This window comes from Echinops telfairi, unplaced genomic scaffold (assembly GCF_000313985.2).
Source record: "Echinops telfairi isolate 266 unplaced genomic scaffold, ASM31398v2 ScPeMD7_4;HRSCAF=17, whole genome shotgun sequence".
NCBI lineage: Eukaryota > Metazoa > Chordata > Mammalia > Afrosoricida > Tenrecidae > Echinops > Echinops telfairi.
Genome location: NW_022103900.1, coordinates 6,356,650 through 6,374,554, shown reverse-complemented (window position 1 = coordinate 6,374,554; position 17,905 = coordinate 6,356,650). Strand labels below are relative to the sequence as shown.

The window sequence follows — 17,905 nt, the reverse complement described above, 5'->3', positions numbered from 1 at the left end:
CTTTATAATTCCTTTTATAATAGCTAAATAAAACACTTTACAGTTCAGTTACAAAAACAGGTATGGGGTGGTTGGGAAATCAGGGAGCAGCTTTAGATTACAATTCGGAAGAACACAAAAGTCAGGCTATCATTTCTCACACAACTGATGGTACTGAACCACCAACTCAGCCAATAAGAGAGGTGTCAGAAAACTCCACTGAGCAGATGAGAAAGGGCAGGTGGGTCTGGTTACCCCTCAAAATTGGTGGGCGTGTCTACACTCAAAAGGAACCCTCGGGGCATCCTGGTTAAGCAGACCACCAGCGGCTCTTGGGTGGGGCTGGGGGTGGGAACAAGAGGCTTTCTATTCCTGTGAAGAGTTATCATCTCTGAAATTCAGAGGGGCAATTTTACCCTGCCCTATAGAGTTGCTCGGAGTAGGCATCAACTCAATGGCAGTGAGTGTGGTTTGGTTTGGTCTACATTCAAACACGTGATGCATATGCTTCCTTAATATGCATCATTGTGGGAACAGAGAGACGTCTCTGGGAAATCAAGAGTCTAGGCTTAGTGAAGTGCCAATGACTTCCAAATCCCATTCAAGAAGGTTGATGATTATGACTATTGATCTACAGTACTCTAATATATGACTCTTTCCTGTTAACATTAACATGTTTCTGTTACCTGAATCGGTTATCAGGGAAACTTCATACATAATGTGATGCTGTCCATTTTTCATAAACTGGAAGGATTGGTGGATGAAGTGGAATACTACATTCAACAAACACTTATGAGGGAAGACCTGCACCCGTCACTCTAGGTAGGAGCCATGAGTATTTACCCAATGAGGATGCCCTATAAGTCAATTCTGACTCATAGGGACCGTGTGGCGCAGAGGAGAAGACTGACTCTTCCTGGGAAGACAGCCTCATCTGTCTCCTGCAGTGTGGCTGGGGGATTTAAATGGCAACACACCGTAGTTACCAATGTGCTAATCCACTATACCATGCAGGCTCCTTCATTTCCTATATTAAACTAAGAAAGAAATCTTGAATCAATGGTGCTACTTGAGCTAGGTTATTTTGCTCTGCTTCTAAGAAGAACTGAAGATTCTTCTAGAAATATTAAAAAACAAACAAAAAACTACTGACTTGCTGCTTCATTCTAGATAAAACAGGAAGGGGCATGGAGAGGGCAGCGTGCAAATATCCAGTACAGGTCATTTTGGAATTCCAGCTCAACTTCTTCAGAGCCAACATGCCCCACCGTGTGACTCTTCACCCTCCTTCCTAAACCAGGTGAGCAATGTCCTTGATCAAAGCTTATATTTGATGAAGCAGAAAGATTAATTCATATGACAAATTTAGAAGGAAAGAGGATTTGAAGGGGAGGTATAATTAGGAGGCAGGCCGAAAGAAAAGTGCCTAGCATTTTGGGGGGAGGAGAGGGCAGGAAAGAGGGGAAGAAGGAGTAAGGGCAGGAGTGGCTCTGTGGCTTTGATCTGTCCTCTCAGAACAGCCCAGCTGGCCATCGCCACAGGAAGCCAAACGACAAGATTTACTCTATCTCATCAGAGAAAAATGCCTGCTCATTAAAGAAAGTTGGGAAAGATAAAATTTGTCATTCAATGCTTTCTGAGTTTCCTAATAAGAACTTACCTAGGTACACATTAATTATGAGGTCTGTAAAATACTTAAATATGCTCAAATCTCTCCTAGGAAAATCAGCAAATCCTTTGAAACACAGTCGGTCATCAGTGAGCATTACGAGAATGAATCCAGCGGAGGAAGTAAAATGAATCAGACGATGACCAGTTCCCAACGAGGAGCTACTAAGGGTGCTGTTGCCTACTCTGTAACCCAAGAGATTTAAAAAGGAGCCTCACAGATGCAACCCAGAATTTCTTGCCCGTGTCAACTGTCCATTGTGTTGCAAACTCAGTATCTAGAAGAAATGTGGCTGGCATGCCTCTGACGTTTTCTATGTGATAGTAACACTACAGAGCTAACAGTGTGTACCCATTCTGTGGCTGGCATTCATAGAGAGCTGTATGTCTGTGATCTCATGCATCCTCAAGGCAGCTTCATGAGATAAGCACTGTACTGTCTCTGTCCCCAAAAGATGGAGGAAGCCGAGGCTCTGGAAGAAATGGAATCATACCACCCCCAGTACAGTGGCTGCACCGATGAGCTCAAACTCAAGAACGATTGTGAGGGTGGCACAGGACCGGACAGCATTTTGTTCTGTTGCACACAGGGTTACTATGAGTCGGAACCAACTTGATGGCACCTGACAACAATGTAGTGCAGACAGAATCAGAACCGTAGAAGTCAACAGAACCCTTTAATGCAATGGTTCTCAACGTTCCTAATGCCTCCACCCTTTAATACAGTTCCTCAGGTTGTATTAAACCCCCGCCAAGCATAAATTTATTTTCGTTGCTACTTCATAACTTTAATTTTGCTACTGTTATGAATTAGGCGACCCCTGTGAAAGGGTTGTTTGACCCCCAAAGGGGTCGCGACCCACAGGTTGAGAACCCCTGCTTTAATGCTCTGCTCAGTGAGAAGAAAATGTTCTCTTTCTCATAGTGCATCAGACTGATTCCATAAGGGGAACGTGAGGTAGTAATGGGAGAAATAATAATAGCAATAACCACTCACCTCTGGATTTTCTGCTTTTACTCTTCGTGACTGTAAGAGAATTATGTAGCAGTAAGTACAAGCACAAAGCAGATACGTAGAAAACGTGCATGACACAGGCTAGCTAAGTCATCATCAATCAATGTGCTGCACCTTTTCTTGAGAAAAAGCCGCTTTCCCTTCTTCACTCTTTTCATCCATCTCGTCGTCACTCCACTCCCAGTCACCGTCTTCAGTCTTATGCAGGTGACCGCTGGACCCCGGAACTCTTCGTACCTGAATGGAAACAGACCCAGGTGGTTCTTCGCTAGCTGGACATGAACAGCGCTCCCTGGCACTGCCACTTGGGTTATACCACACGCACACTAACTAATGCTAGAAACAACCTAAGAGGTTATGAATTCAGGGATAATTAGCAATGACTTCCTCCAAAAGAGACCACACAGACTCCAGACTCCCACAAAGCACCATCCTTCCAAAACTATTGTGTTCTTGAAATGCAGGACTGTCCACACGTAGAACAAAATATTTTGGAAGAAGACCATATGCGTTAAGCCATTAAGGGTCAAGATGGTCTTTCAGGTTCACTTCAGCTAACACTTCATTAACTTCTACACAACAAAGCCACGTGGTATACGTTTGCCTAAGGAAACACATGCTAGCAACAGATTGGGGACTGAGCAAAGGCAGGGAAACCAGGCAGGCGAACAAAGCATACTAGTCTAGAGGTGTGAGCGATCTACAACCTAAGTTAAGAAAAGCAAATACCCTTGTGTTGCCACCTTGCTCTTTCTCAGAACCTGACATCATGCTTGCTTTCCCAGGATTCTGCTCAACCTACTTGAGCAAAACAAAACAGCATCAGCCTATTCGGAACACACCTGACTGGTATAGCATTTCTGGGGCTGGTCAGACTGCTGGGAGCACAGCCCAACCATCAGCAGCCAGGCCGGCACTGAGATTATAATCAGTCTTCCTCAGTGATTGCAAATGTTTGAAGTAGGGGAGAGAAGTAATCTGGAGGGGCGGCTTTCCAAATGCCTCTGTTGCTGATAAAAGCCAAACTTTTCAAAGCGCTGGTTGACTGAGAACAAGCCAAAGTAATTTTGCTTTAGAAAACATTTTTTTAAACCATCCTAAGTGGTAATCAAGCAGAGCAACACTGCAAATGAACAGAATGTGACCATAACAGTCAATGGGTCACTGATGTGGGGGAACCCTGAGCAGACATGAATCTTGGGAGGTCATTTTGCTTTGCAAACAAGACCAAGGTCCAGAGAGAGACCCAAGGATACACAGCTAGGAGGGCCAGAACAAAGCCTTTTGGACTCCCATGCAAATGTGAGTCACCACTGAATAACTGTGCAAAGGAACTGGTAGACGTGACCCTGTGAAGATTTTGAAAGACTTTGATGTGAGCTGACCCAATTTACTGCAGTAAAAAACAATTGGTTCTATTACAAGGAGTTTCATTAATCTCAAGGGAAATACCTCAGTATTTAAATTTCAAGTAGGCATGTTTACATTTCATTTCCATGTGAAATCATAAGCAACTGCAGGCTCAGGGTTTAATTTGAGGGCATGTGTTACCATGTGGAACCTGTCAAACCAAGCCTGACCTCTCCGTCTAGTGGATTTGAGCTTAAGAATGCTTTCAACGGATGACTTTTGTTTTTTTCACAAGGAGAAAGTTTAAATATCATCATTGCAAGAGTTAGTTACATGCATTTTCTTTTCTAAAAGAAAATTGCTTTCCATTCGTAAGAATATTCTTAACTCATTCACCTTTGAAAGAATGGTACTTAGTAAAACACCTCTGCATCTGCCATCATTTTCCCCACTTGCATTTTGCATCACTGTAAAGACCGATTTTAATGATAGTGATCTTAATGGTGATTACAGATACTGGCAAAATAGGGCAGAGAGAATGCTGAATGGACTTCAGAACTCTCAGAACACACAGCTCATTTGAAGCTACAGAGAAATGTCTAAAAGAAGAGAAAATAAGTTTATGTTGACAGGCGCAACAGAATCCATTATTTCCTGAGCAATGCTACTCAGAGCGAGAAGCCCCAGAGAGGGACTGTTAATGACTACAAGTAAAGGAAGTCACTGAAAGCCACAATTTTTACAAAGCATCCCATTAGGAAGTGAGAAGAGCTAAATTATATATCAGAAGTACAATAAAACTCTAACTACTTTACTGAAATTGTAGAAACCAAATACAGTTGATGGAACCCATTTTTTTTTTTTGTTTCACCCCAGGGACGATACAAAGGAAATCCTCCTACTTTGAAAAATAGTCAGGGTTAGTTTTGCTTCTCACCTGAAAATTTAGTTTATGCCCCTTTTCTACCCTCTTGCGGTGTATGTTTACAAGATCTGTCAATTTTGATTCCACAAACAGGATCCAACTACAGACAATAAAATGACCATCTTCGTTCATCTCTATTTTAGTTTAGAATCTCAGCTGTCTCCCTCTTCATTTTATTTGCTGACTTAGAAAGATAAAACAAAATGTCGAGAATCGTAACCTCTGACATGGCAAGAAAGTGCAAGGACCTGAGAGCAATAAATATTAGTTTATCAAGCACGTGGATAACGTTAAGTAAATTAAGACAGGATGCTGAAAAAAATCCGAGTAGGCTAAGATATGGGTATAATAGTCACAAGTAGAAGAATGAAAGTCGATCTTTGAGCTTGTCCTCTCAGTGTACTTCTGGGGGTGTGAGGATTGCAATTTGAAACCCAGGCTTCATGGTGTCATTGTGTGGCACTGGCCTCTTAGGAAGACACCAGAAATCACATTGCAATCCCTGTTGGATTGGCCGGAAACAACTTTTACCTTTTAGAACCTGAAGAACTAGGTTTCACACAGTCAAGCGGCTAGTCTTCTTATTTGGTAACTGAAGATTTTTAAAACAGAAACTTATATTTCATACACTGCTGTCAAGTTGATTGCAACTCATAGCCACCCTACAGGGCAGGGTAGAACTGTCCCTGTGGTGGGTTTCAGAGATTGTAACTCTTTACAGTAGAAGAAGCCTCATCCATCCATATCTGTGTGTGTGTGTACTAGCCAACGAGTCATAGAGACCCTATAGGAAAGGTAGAACAGTCTCTGTATTTTTCCAAGATTGTAACTCTTTATGGGAGTAGAAAGCTTCCTCTGTTTTTCTTTCTTCCTTCCTTTCTCTCTCTCCATATATAGGTGTATATATAAAAATACACACATAACACAGTTAGCTATACAAGGAAGTTTCAAAAAATTTATGGGAAAAAATCCTATTATCTATCAATTCCATATTTCTGCCAACTTTTTGAAGTCATCTTGTACAAAAAAAATAGGAATTGCATTGAGCAGGGCGGAACTTTCATAGTTCACATTTTTCCCAGCAACAACTTGATCTGAGTTAGTGCACCCAGTGGCGTCACTTAGGAAGTTCTCTCTGGTCACAGTGAATTTTTTCATAAAAGCAGTTTCACTGCAACCTTGTCTTTTGGGATGGCTGATTTAAAAGAAGAGTGTGAGGCTGTGAAAGTTTGTTTCCTGCTTGGGGAAAATGCCCCAGAAACTGTTGTGAAGAACAGGACTATAGGAAAAACTCAAGTGTACAAGTGGTTTTCTCATTTCAAAAAAGGTGAAATGTCTATTGATGACAAATTTTGTTCTGGAGGTCCGTCAACTTCCAGAACAGATGAAAATGTGGACTTGTAGTGTATTTGGGGTAAGTTCCACCCTAAATTTGGGGTAGGGTCAGACTGTAAACCAAGCCTTCTATTTGGAGCAGGGGTCCTCAAACTATGGCCCACGGGCCACATGCGGCCTGCCAAGGACATTTATCCTGCCCGCCAGGTGTTTTAGCTGCCACTGCCTGTCCTGCTTAACAGCTGACTCATCCCAGGCCCATAGGAATTTGTTCATAGTTTTTTTTTCTCCAAACTATAGTCCGGCCCTCCAACGGTTTGAGGGACAGTGAACTGGCCCACTGTTTAAAAAGTTTGAGGACCCCTGATTTGGAGGTTCTGAAAAGATTGAGTAACAGGATGTGACAAAAAAGGCCTGATTTGTGGCAGGCAGGGGACTGGTTTTGTCACCACGACAATGCACCTGCTCACAGGTGTGCCAGTTTTTGGCAAAAAACAGCATGCCTCTCTTGTCCCACGCACCTGACTCACCTGACCTTGTTCCCTGCATCTTTTTGTTTCTGTGAATGTAGAGGGACACGAAACGACAGTGATTTGATAGTGCAGAGGAGGTGAAGAAAAAGACGAGGGTGGTGTTGTCAGCCATCCAAACAGATGAGTTTGAAAAAATGCTTCCAAGAATGGAATTGCAGATTTGACAAATGTATTAAGTGTAATAGTGGGTAATTTTAAGGTGATAAGGTTGTTCTGTAAAAAATTAAAACACATAGTTTTGAAAAAAAATTTTGGGTTTTTTTTGGGGGGTACCCCTTTGTATGTCTGTGCACACGCGTACACATGGAATGTATGCTTAGATAGTTTTTTATTACCTCCCCCACTCCCCTGCAATGATGAAAATGGGGGTATTTACCCTTAAACTCTGGCTGCACTACTTTTAGCATTGTTCTTGCTCTAAATGATGTGCCATCTTGATAATGCTACATAAAGGAACAGAAGAATTAAAAGCCACACCCCCTGCATGGCGTTGACCTTGCCTCCTGGCAACGTCCATGACAGAGCAGAGCTGAGCCCTACAGAGTTCTCCAGGCCATAATCTTAAAGGAGCGGTCACCAAGCTTTTTTCCCCCAGCCCTGGGTGGGTTTGAACCAACAATTTTTAGGTTAGCAGTGGAGTGCAAAAGAAGTGAAATAAATTTCATTCTCTATTATCTTTGCTGGGGGTTAAAAAAAATTTTTTTTTCCTGCTCAGACAAATAAATTTAATTCAAGTGATAGCTAGAGATCTCGTAACCCCATGCAAGTGACCACAGTGAGGTTGGGGAAAGTTTCACATACAGTAACAAGAACAGCATTAACATCCAACGGCACCTTTTCATTTATACCACACATCTCAGTAGTAAAATCATTATTTTATTCCCTTCCTCCAGAGCACCTTCATCAAAATCACAGGCATTTGGATGCCACCAGAAAAGAAGTCAGACAACCAAGCAGAGCCATGGTGTGCGGCACACAGGCCGATTTGGGTGATGGGGGGTTGGGAGGGTGTTATGATGTCAAGAGACAGCCTCAGAGAAAGGAAATGACAGTCGTGAGGGTAACAATGAGGAAGGGAGTTAGAGATCTAAGCCACCTTCCTACCCCCCACTAGAAAATATGTTGACACCCTAACCCCCACCCAGCCACTGCTACTTAGTTCTAACTCATGGTGACCTGTTAGGGCAGAGTAGAACTGCTCCTCAGGGTTTCCAGAGCTAGCATCTTTATTGTGCCTTTCTCACAAGGAGTGGCTGGTGAGTTTGAACTACTAAGCCACCAGGGATTGTCCCTAACCTCCCCAAACCTAAACCAACCCCACTGCCATGAGTCCATTCCAATTCATAGCAACTCGATGTAAAGCTACTGAACAGACAGCCTCATCTTTCTAATCGATGTCATCAGCAGCCCAGCACCTAACCCGCAGCACTACCACCACAGCTCCTCTCTGAAACCCCGGTGCTGGTCAGTGTGACCTTATCTGGAAATAGTATCTTTGTGGCTGCAATGAGTTAACATGAAGTCACAGTGGAGTGGCGTGGCGTGGAGTGGCGTGGCGTGGCGTGGCGTGGCGTGGGCCTAACTCCCACATGACTGGTGTCCTCACAAACACCAGAGAAGAGACACAGTGACAGACATGCGCAAAAGGAAGATGGTCATGTGAAGACAGAAGCAGCTGGGCCACCAGAAATAAGAAGAGGCAAGGAAGTTTTCATCTCCTGAAGCCTTCAAAAGGAGCATGGCTTGACTCGCACCTTGATTTCTGGCTTCCAGCCCCCAGAACTGTATGAGAACCAATTCCTGCTACAGTAAAAGCCACTTGTATTCTGTAGTAATTTGTTATAGCTGCCGCCAGGAAACTAATCAGTGGGTGATTTGATTCTTGCCAGTGCATCCTTCTTGAACAGGGGCTTCCTATTAATACTGTAATTTACGATCTCTGTAAGGAGGCTTGGTGGCATAGTTATGGATTATGCATTGGGCTGCAAATCGCAAGGTCGTCAGTTCAAAACCACCAGCCGCTTCATGGGAGAACGATGAAGCTTTCTATTCCCATAAAAGTTAGTCTCTGAAACCCACAAGGGTGCTTAAAACCTCTCCTATAGGGTCGCTTTGAGTTGGAATCGTCATGATGGCAGTAAGTACATCTTCAAAGTACCTCCTGGCCCTGGCAAGGAGTCTCTGGCTGGCAGGCACTAATCCTTATGCACCCGACTACTCAATGAAAAGCTGACAGATTGAACCCACCCAGAGAAGGCACAGGAGAGACCTGGCTGTCTGCTTCTGAAAGGTCACACCTTTGAGCACCCTGTGGAGCAGTGCTCCTCTGCACACAGGGAATTGCCGTGGGTTGGAAGCCACCCGAGGGCAACCAACACCAGAGGAGAACCACTGAAGGAACTTCCTAGTCAGATGTTGAGTTTGTCAGAAATTGAACTACCTGTCCTAGCCAAGTCTGGAAAAAAGGCTGCGTGTGACTCAAAGAAACCCTGACCACTGTCTAATCCTGCATGCCCTCCCCTCCTGTCTAAGCCCGGCTGCCTGCCCCTTCCATTGCTGTCACCACATCAATGTCTCCCGGAACTGAGGATGCCACACCCTCCTTCCAATGATTGCCCTACCTGGCTGGAATGACCTTGTTCTTCGTCTTCTCCATTTGCTGACCACACAGCTTGGGCAGATACAGCCTAAGCCTGAGTGACCCCAAAAGAAGACCCATGCCCATTCCCACTGAGCTGGTTCCAATTCACTGTGACCGTATAGGGCAGGGTAAAACTGCTTCTGTCCTATAGGGTGGTCACAATGTGACTATGAATTTTTCATGGAAGCTGACAGGCTCATCCTCCTTCAAGGAGGTTGATGGGTCTAAACTATCTACTTCACAGTTAGTAGCCTAATTCATAATCCACAGCCCACCAGGACTTTGAATGATCCACCCCACATCCCACCACCTCCACTCACCCCAACTCATGTCTACTTACCAAGGATGCACTGGACACGACAGAAAAACTTACAGTAGAATATCTGCTAACAAACATTTTACTGACTAGAAGTATAAAAAAAAGTTTCTAATTAATTGCTATTTATAAGATTCCTTGAGGCACTGCCAATAAAAAGAAAGATTTGAATAAACGAAAAATTAACAAAATTAGACTCAGTAGGATTTTAGCAATAAATGGTTCACTATTTCTGCATCTTATACCACGATGCTTCCCCCCATATGACCACCTTGTTAGCACCTTAGTCCCATCCCAACAGTCTGGCCATGCTGCCCGCTCTGACCCACAGACCTTGACTTCCTTTCAATCAGTGGCTTCACTCTGTTGGAGACTGGATTGTGTCCCCTCAAAAGAGATGCTGGCATAAAAGGACAAGTACAACATGAGTCCGTGGAGGTAAGCTTTTTTAAAAAAATGCAAAAGGGGCATAGAGAAAAGCTACAAACATTCTTGGAGTGAGGACCAGGTAGTACGGTGGTGAGGAGGGTATGGGAGGCCTGTAAGGCATGACCGAGGGTAATACAAACAAGAGGAATTACTGAAACCCAAATGAAAGCTGAACATGATAGTGGGACAAGAGGAAAGTAAAAGGAAATAGAGGAAAGAGTTATGAGGTAAAGGGCATTTATAGAAGTCTAAATACAGGTGAGTACATATGTACATATATTTATATATGAGGATGGAGAAATAGATCTATGTGCATATATGTATAGATTTAGTATTAAGGTAGCAGATGGACATTGGGCCTCCACTCAAGTACTCCCTCAATGCAAGAATACTTTGTTCTCTTAAACTGGCATTCCATGATGCTCACCGCCGCGACACAATCGCTGAAGACAAAGCGGGTGCATAAGCAAATGTGGTGAAGAAAGCTGATGGTGCCCGGCTAACAAAAGATATAGCGTCTGGGGTCTTAAAGGCTTAAAGATAAACAAGCAGCCACATAGCTCAGAAGCAACAAAGTCCACATGGAAGAAGTACACCAGCCTGTGTGCTCACGAAGTGCCAAAGGGATCAGACATCATCAGAACAAAAACTCATATCATTGTGAATGAGGGGAAGTGCGGAGTGGAGACCCAAAGCCCATCTGTAGGCAATTGGATATCCCTTTACAGAAGAGAAGGGTCGCGGGGAGGAGACAAGCCAGTCAGGGTGCAGTGTAGCAACGATGAAATATACAACTTTCCTCTAGTTCTTAAATGCTCCCACCCCCGCCCCCATTATCATGATCCCAATTCTACCTTACAAATCTGGCTAGACCAGAGGATGTACACTGGTACAGATAGGAACTGGAAACACAGGGAATCCAGGACTGATGATCCCTTCAGGACCAGCGGTGAGAGTGGCGATACCGGAGGGTGGAGGAAGTGTGGGCTGGAAAGGGAGAACAATTACAAGGATCTACATATAACCTCCACCCTGGGGGATGGACAACAGAAAAGTGGGTAGAGACATTGGACAGTGCAAGATATGACAAAATAATAATTTATAAATTATCAAGGGTTCATGAGGGAGGGCGGAATGGGGAAAAATGAGGAGCTGATGCCAGGGGCTTAAGTGGGGAGCAAATGTTTTGAGAACGATGAGGGCAATGAATATACAAATGTGCTTTACACAATTGATATATGTATGGATTTGATAAGAGTTGTATGAGCCCCTATTAAAATGATTTTAAAAAAAAAAGATGCTGGGGTCCTCACCCCTGGGATCTATGAACACAACTGTTCGGAGATAAATCCATCTGAAGGGCATCATAAGGAGCCCTGGAGGTGTAGTGGGTTCTGAGAGGGGCTGTTAGCTGCAAGGTCAGTAATTCAAACACACCAGCCGCTCCAAGGGAGAAAGATGAAGCTGCCTACCCCCATAAAGATTCAGAGTCTCAGGAACCCACAGGGGCAGTTCTACCCTGCCCTAGGAGTCACAGGGTCGCCGTTAGTCAGAATGGACTTGATGACAGTGTGAGTTTGCTTGGTTTTGAGTGGCATCACATAAAAGAGAGGGGATACACACTGGGAGCCTGGGGGAGAACAGCCATGTGATGATGGAGGCAGACACAGTTACAAGCCAAGGGGCGCCAGGGACTGTCAGGAGCCACCAGCAGCTAGTTAGGAGAGGGACGTGGAACAACTAGTTTCTCAGAGAGCAATGCCAGCAGGGTAGGTGCGCCCTCCTAGCCCATCCACAGCAGGAGGAAAACTGTAGATGAGCAGAAACATCCCGTCCTCATTCCTGAATGGCTGGCCAACACCAGAAGTTGGCGAACCATGATGCCCAGTGCCCTTCCAGATAGATTCTCAGGCTCACTCTGGTCAACTCCCCCAGTGCTGCTACAACACTGCCACTCCAAGCCTGGTCCAGGAGCCAGCAGCAACAGCGTCACCTTGGCGCTTGTTAGTAATGCAGTCTTAGACCCACCCCATCCCAGAGCTAGAGTCCAACTCTTCAAGTTAACAAGACCCCCAGATGATTTACCTACTCACGTAGGGTTCAGAGCACTGTACGTCATTTCTAGATTATCATCCCCTTTCTTCCAGCGCATAGTCCAAGCTGTGAGGACTTTCAACTACTTTAATCTTCACAGTGGTCCTTACAAGTTGAGAACCACTTTACCCACCCATTCACCAGAAAGAAAAATGCAGGCACAAAGGAGTTAACTTAGACCTTGCCTGCCCCTGCTTACAGAGCTGGAGAGTGATAATGCAATGATGGGAGACCAGGAAGCTGAACCCCAGTCTCCATTCCTAACCTGCACCTACTACTACTTGTTGTGTCCTAATCTCACCCAGACACAATCATTTAAGATGATGTCAACTGCTCCCCTGAGAAGACCAAGTGCATTCAGTTTATGTGCCAGATCCTTCTCCACCTAATAAACACCTTCACAGTCTCGGTCCTCTTAGCCTTACTCCTTTCTTTGTGCAATGAGAATGGGTTCTTCCACCTTGATAAGGCCAATGCCTCCTGCAGTGCTGTTCATTTAATGACTCAATATTCATTTCTTCAGGACTTTTACAGCCAGACCTTCTATATCCTTCTATCAGCAGGAGTCCTTTACCAACAAAGGGGGTATTTTGATTTTGCTCCTTCCCTGAGCAATCATCCCCTCACTCTTCCCTTGCACACAGGTCAGTATTTTTCTAAAAATTGTCTGTGATTGTGGTCCTCACTTCCTCACTCCACCTTCACCCTTTGTTCCCAACAAAAAACAGTATCTTATCTTTCCCCACCAGGCCACCCAAACTGCTCTCTGCTCTCTCTCTCTCTTTCATACACAGCTGAATCGTATTCTTCAAGCTCTCTCCACAGATGTGCTTCTTGTTCCTGGTCTTCTGTCTTCACCATCAACATGCTGCTCTCCACTCAGTATTCACTACTAGATCATCTTATCCCATGACCCCCTTACCTCATTCACCTCCCAGTCTTGAGTTCTTTTGTCAGTCATGCTGGGATCAACCAAGTGCTCTGCTGAATACGAATGATGTTTTAACAATTTCTGAAAACTAAGTACATCACTGCCACCACCTAATCCTCCACCACCATCATTATTCTGATGCTTCTACCCTAGTTCACATCTCTGGCACCATGCTTGGCTCACAATAAACACTGAAAATAAGACAAAGGCTATTTATTATTCTTGATACAGTCCCCAACGTATACAACATAGCCCACTTGCAATTGTCCTTTATTGGGAGTCGGGGGGTGGGGGGGATATAAAGCATATAACTTAAGAAGCAAGAGGCATCAGTGCTGAACGGTAAGTTTATATGTCTTGTTTCCAGTTCCAAAGACAAATAGAAAATGAATTTATAAAGCTATTCATAATGAAAGACAAATAGAAAATGAATTTATAAAGCTATTCATAATGAAAGGCAGTAATAATGAATACTAAAAAAGAGGTATTTGCCCTCAGAACTAACTTATAATCACATTATAAGAACTACACTCTGTTCCAAGTCAGGGACTACCTGTATACTTAATCTTTTCTTTCACAACCCAAATCTATCAAATATTATATTGACAATATTTACCTCCTCAGCTGGCATCATGCCAGGACAGGTGCGTTCTAACAAGATGTCGTATCTGCTATTGAACAGACTGCTAATCCATGTCCTGACTGCTACTGGTTTGAGAAAGGAGCCCTATAGCTGTGTATCTTCTCTCATTCTACTTTGTATAGCACTTAACAAGTACCATACCAAAAGGTAAACTCCTTCAGGGAAGAGAGCTTGCCTTAGCCATCTTAAAAAGTCATTTATTTATTTATTCATTCAATCAACAGGTATTTCTGAATCTCTATCTTTGTGGCCATTTCTAGCCATAAAAGAATAAAAGAAAGGCCCATTCCGTAGTTCACAATCCTAAGAGGTGTACATAACCCTTAAACCGGTCTCAATACACGGTGTCTAGTATCACAGAGCTACTCAAAAACACCGTAAGATGGTGGAAGAAAAGGGGACTGTCTGGTGAAGGGCAGCAGGGGAGGCTGAGAGCTGGGGGATTAGAAAGAGCTTGGTGGGCAGTGGGAGAGGGCATTCTGCTCAGAGAGAGGGTAAGAAAGGATCAGGGTCTGTAAGCTCACCAGGTGTCTGAATCACTAATTACTAGGCCCCGGGGTGCTGGGCTTAAGGGAATGGCTAAGAAGGCTGGAGAAGCTATGTGAAGAAACTTGTACAGGAAGGTTAGTTAATCCAAACAGCCAAGAAGCCAATCAGGAGATGGGAAGAGGAAAGCAGACCAAGTGAGGAAGATCTGTGATTATCTAGACAGGAGGTGTCCCCAGTACAGAGGGGAATCTAGCACTGGGTGATGGCTGTCACATGAATGCTGCCCCCAGGCTGCCAGAACTGATTTTTCAAGGTGAGTGAAAATTATGAAATTTTATGAATACACCTGATTTTTTTTTAATGTTAGTATCTCAAGCAAGACAAAAAAAAATCCATTCTTCTGAGCAGCCTCCTAAAACATTGTCTATAAGATAAACATAACTGTGTGTTTACACCCCCTGGTGGACACCAAGGTCCACATATTTGGAATTCAGACCATGGGAAAGCAGAAAGCTTTCCAGTTGCCACAGCGGTACGTGTGGGGAGGGTGGCAGATTTAGGTTTCTGGAAGCAGAGGAGAGGATACACTGGGGTTCTGGGTGACAATGGCCAGAAAGAAATCAGTGTTCATCGTCCTGTTAATGCTGACACACAGCAAACCATACCGAATCAGAGTGACTTGTAGCAAGAACCATCATGGATGCCTGTGGCAGGCAGGTGTGTATCCACGGCAGCTCAGGGCACTAAAAACCAGGGTCTCTCAGCTCCAGTCTGTGCACGAGAGACCCCGAGTCGGGACACACCCTTCCTGAATTCCAGAAACACAGAAGGCTGTCAATGAGAGTTTATAAAGAGAGTGAGGGAAGAGTTACCTGGAGCTAGAGGAGAAGAGAACCCTGTATGTCGTGATGAGTTTGGCAACACTGTCATCTAGGGTCATGTGGAAAACAGAAATGTACATAATCATCCAGCTACAGAGATTTCCAGGCAGAGCACGTAAAGTGGCACCTGGGTTCTGTGAATAGGCTGTGATCAAAGGAGAGCAGAGAGAGACAGGATAAAGAACCATTTGTTCAATATAAAAACTGGTTCTCAATGCCAGCCTTTCCAGCTGTCAAATGATTCTCAAACCAATAAACGGCTTCAGAACAAAGATCAAATCCAGAGTTTGGCTGTAAGGGTCTTTGTTATGATTTCAGAAAGATCTCAGGTGGTTCCTTATCGGTTCTTTCATAAAGACTAGAGGCCTCTTCAGTTTTTAAAAGGCATGCCTTGAAGTTGCTCTTCGTGAAATAATAGGGCATTCGAGGTGAGCAATAGCAGTGGTCCTGCCTTCAATAGATCCGGGTTTGATTATCAGTCAGGGCACATCACGCACAGCCACCACCCATTTGTCAGTGGAGGCTTATCTGTTACTATGATGCTGAACGAGTTTCAGTGGAGACTCCAGATCAGGAAGAAATGTCTGGCTCCCATTATAAATAAGAGCAAATGAAAACCATGTACATCAGAGCAGTCCGATCCAAAACTGACAAGGAGGATGGCACAGGACGAGTTAGCATTTTGTCCCATTGATAATGAAGGTGCCAGTAGTCAGGCCCTCAAAGCAGTCAACAAAAAATTTGTAGGGCAGTGTCCCACAGCCTCCTACAGAGAGCCCACAAGGGAGTAACATAGTCTAGCCTAATAGAGGAAACATTGTCAAATGGAATATACTCAATAAAATTCTTAGAAAACTCACAGACCTTTCAGAGATTTATACTGAAAAGCAATTATCAGATTGGATTACACCAGTGGTTCTCAACCTTTCTAATGCCATGCGACCCTTTAATACAGTTCCTCATGTTGTGGTGACCCCCGAACCATAACATAATTTCTTTACTACTTCATAACTGTCATTTTGCTACTGTTATGAATTGGGCGACCCCTGTGAAAGGATCATTCCACCCCCAAAGGGGTCGCAACCCACAGGTTGAGAAACGCTGGATTAGACCAAAAGAAACAACGAGGATCTAAACTGAAGAGGCCATCCTCAAAGTTTTACAGACAGGATGCAGTCTGAGAAGACTACATGCCTACACACGGGCTCTGCCTTGTGGGGGGGAGAATGAAAGAGGACTCGTAGAGCAGGACCAAGAGACTACAAGGCGGAAACAAGAAGCACAGAGCACCAGATGAAGACTGAGACCCAATTTAGGAACAGGCAAGATTCCGCTTAGATTTCAAACCTGTCATGGCACCCATATGCCTCCCATTTTGTGTCTCCTTTTTGGGTGGGCTTTAAGATGCCACTAATCATGTTACCTAGTTCTGGTGTTCGGAGGGGCAGGTAATCTGTCTGTTCAGTGCACAGGGCTTCAGGCTGAGGTGCACGGTGCTCCGTGCAAAGACCTGCGCTTGAAATACTGCTCTGCTCTCAGAAGTGAGTTAGATCACAAGACTATTGTCTCTAAGTAAGAGCCTGGTGCCAGAGTGGGATAGGACACCATTAGAGTGTCTTTAAAAGAGAGAGTGTGAAACACTGCCACCAAAGATTAGATGTGGGGGACTGTTATTCTCCGAAGAGGGCCCTAAGTACACCTCCTGTCTGATATGTTCCTCCAGAATCCTCTGCTTCCTGTCTCCCAAGTTGGGGTCCTTGAATCTGCAAGAATTTGTGCCACCTGTAACCAACAGAGGGAAGCCGAAGTGGCTTCTGAGGTTAGCCAGAACGATGACCCCATTGTTGCCTGCACACTGGGACAGTTGCAGTTGACACCTCCTTCCATGGAAGGAGTCAGCTGCTCTGAAGCCTCCTTGCTGCCAGGAGCAGCAAGCAGCAGCCCCGAGACCACCTGAAAGCAGTAAAAACTCTTACCAAGTTCCGGTGTCCCTCATCCTTCTTATGCCAGTTCTCTGGCCAGTATCTGACTGCCATGTCTGCAGGCAACCAGAAACTGGCCAGTCAAAGCTTTCTCGAATCCCATAGAAATGTGAACTAGTGGCCTTGGTTCAATCCTGACTCGTGGTGACCCATGTTTGCCAAGAGTAGAGCTGCGCTCCCCACAGGGTTCTCATTGGTGGGCTTCTCGGCAGGCAGTATATTGCTAACACTTTTTACCAAGGCATGTCTGGGCGGACTGAAGCCTCAAACCTTTTGGTTAGCAGTCAAGAGTGTGAACATCTGCATCAGTCAGAGGCACATTGGAAACTGACTTCATGATCCTTGTTGGTCTAAGTCACTGAACCTAAGGCAGTTTGTTATGCAATAATAGTGGATCAGAATGAAAAGGATAGTGATGAAACGGTCTGTTGAATTTAATTTCCATTTTTGCCGAGTTAATCATTCTTTGAAAATTAGATTTTCTGTGGTACCCCTTACCCATGCCTGGTGGCAAACCGTGCCATACGTACTTCTCGGTCAATGTTTTCCAACTGTCAACATTTGAAGCCTAGGAACATCAGATTTTCATCTATGCTTGCAAATTATTTCCATCTGGTCTTGTTTTACATATTAAAGCACTATGATAGGGAGGAAAAAAACATCTATTTCTATTGGCCATAGATAAGTGACTATA

General features: G+C 44.3%; 1 protein-coding gene across 2 annotated transcripts in view; it reads right to left on the bottom strand.

The window, feature by feature from the left end:
* The window catches only part of STK39 (serine/threonine kinase 39), a 295,827-nt gene that overhangs the window by 158,707 nt on the left and 119,215 nt on the right, over nt 1–17,905 (bottom strand). The window contains exons 11-13 of one of the 2 annotated variants that reach the window (XM_045299562.1): nt 3,392–3,460; nt 2,777–2,899; nt 2,645–2,674 (exon numbers count right to left, since the gene is read on the bottom strand). In XM_045299562.1, coding sequence (XP_045155497.1) covers nt 2,645–2,674; nt 2,777–2,899; nt 3,392–3,460 — 222 coding nt within the window. The remainder of the gene's footprint in view (nt 1–2,644; nt 2,675–2,776; nt 2,900–3,391; nt 3,461–17,905) is intronic. The other variant, XM_045299568.1, reaches the window with a different exon arrangement.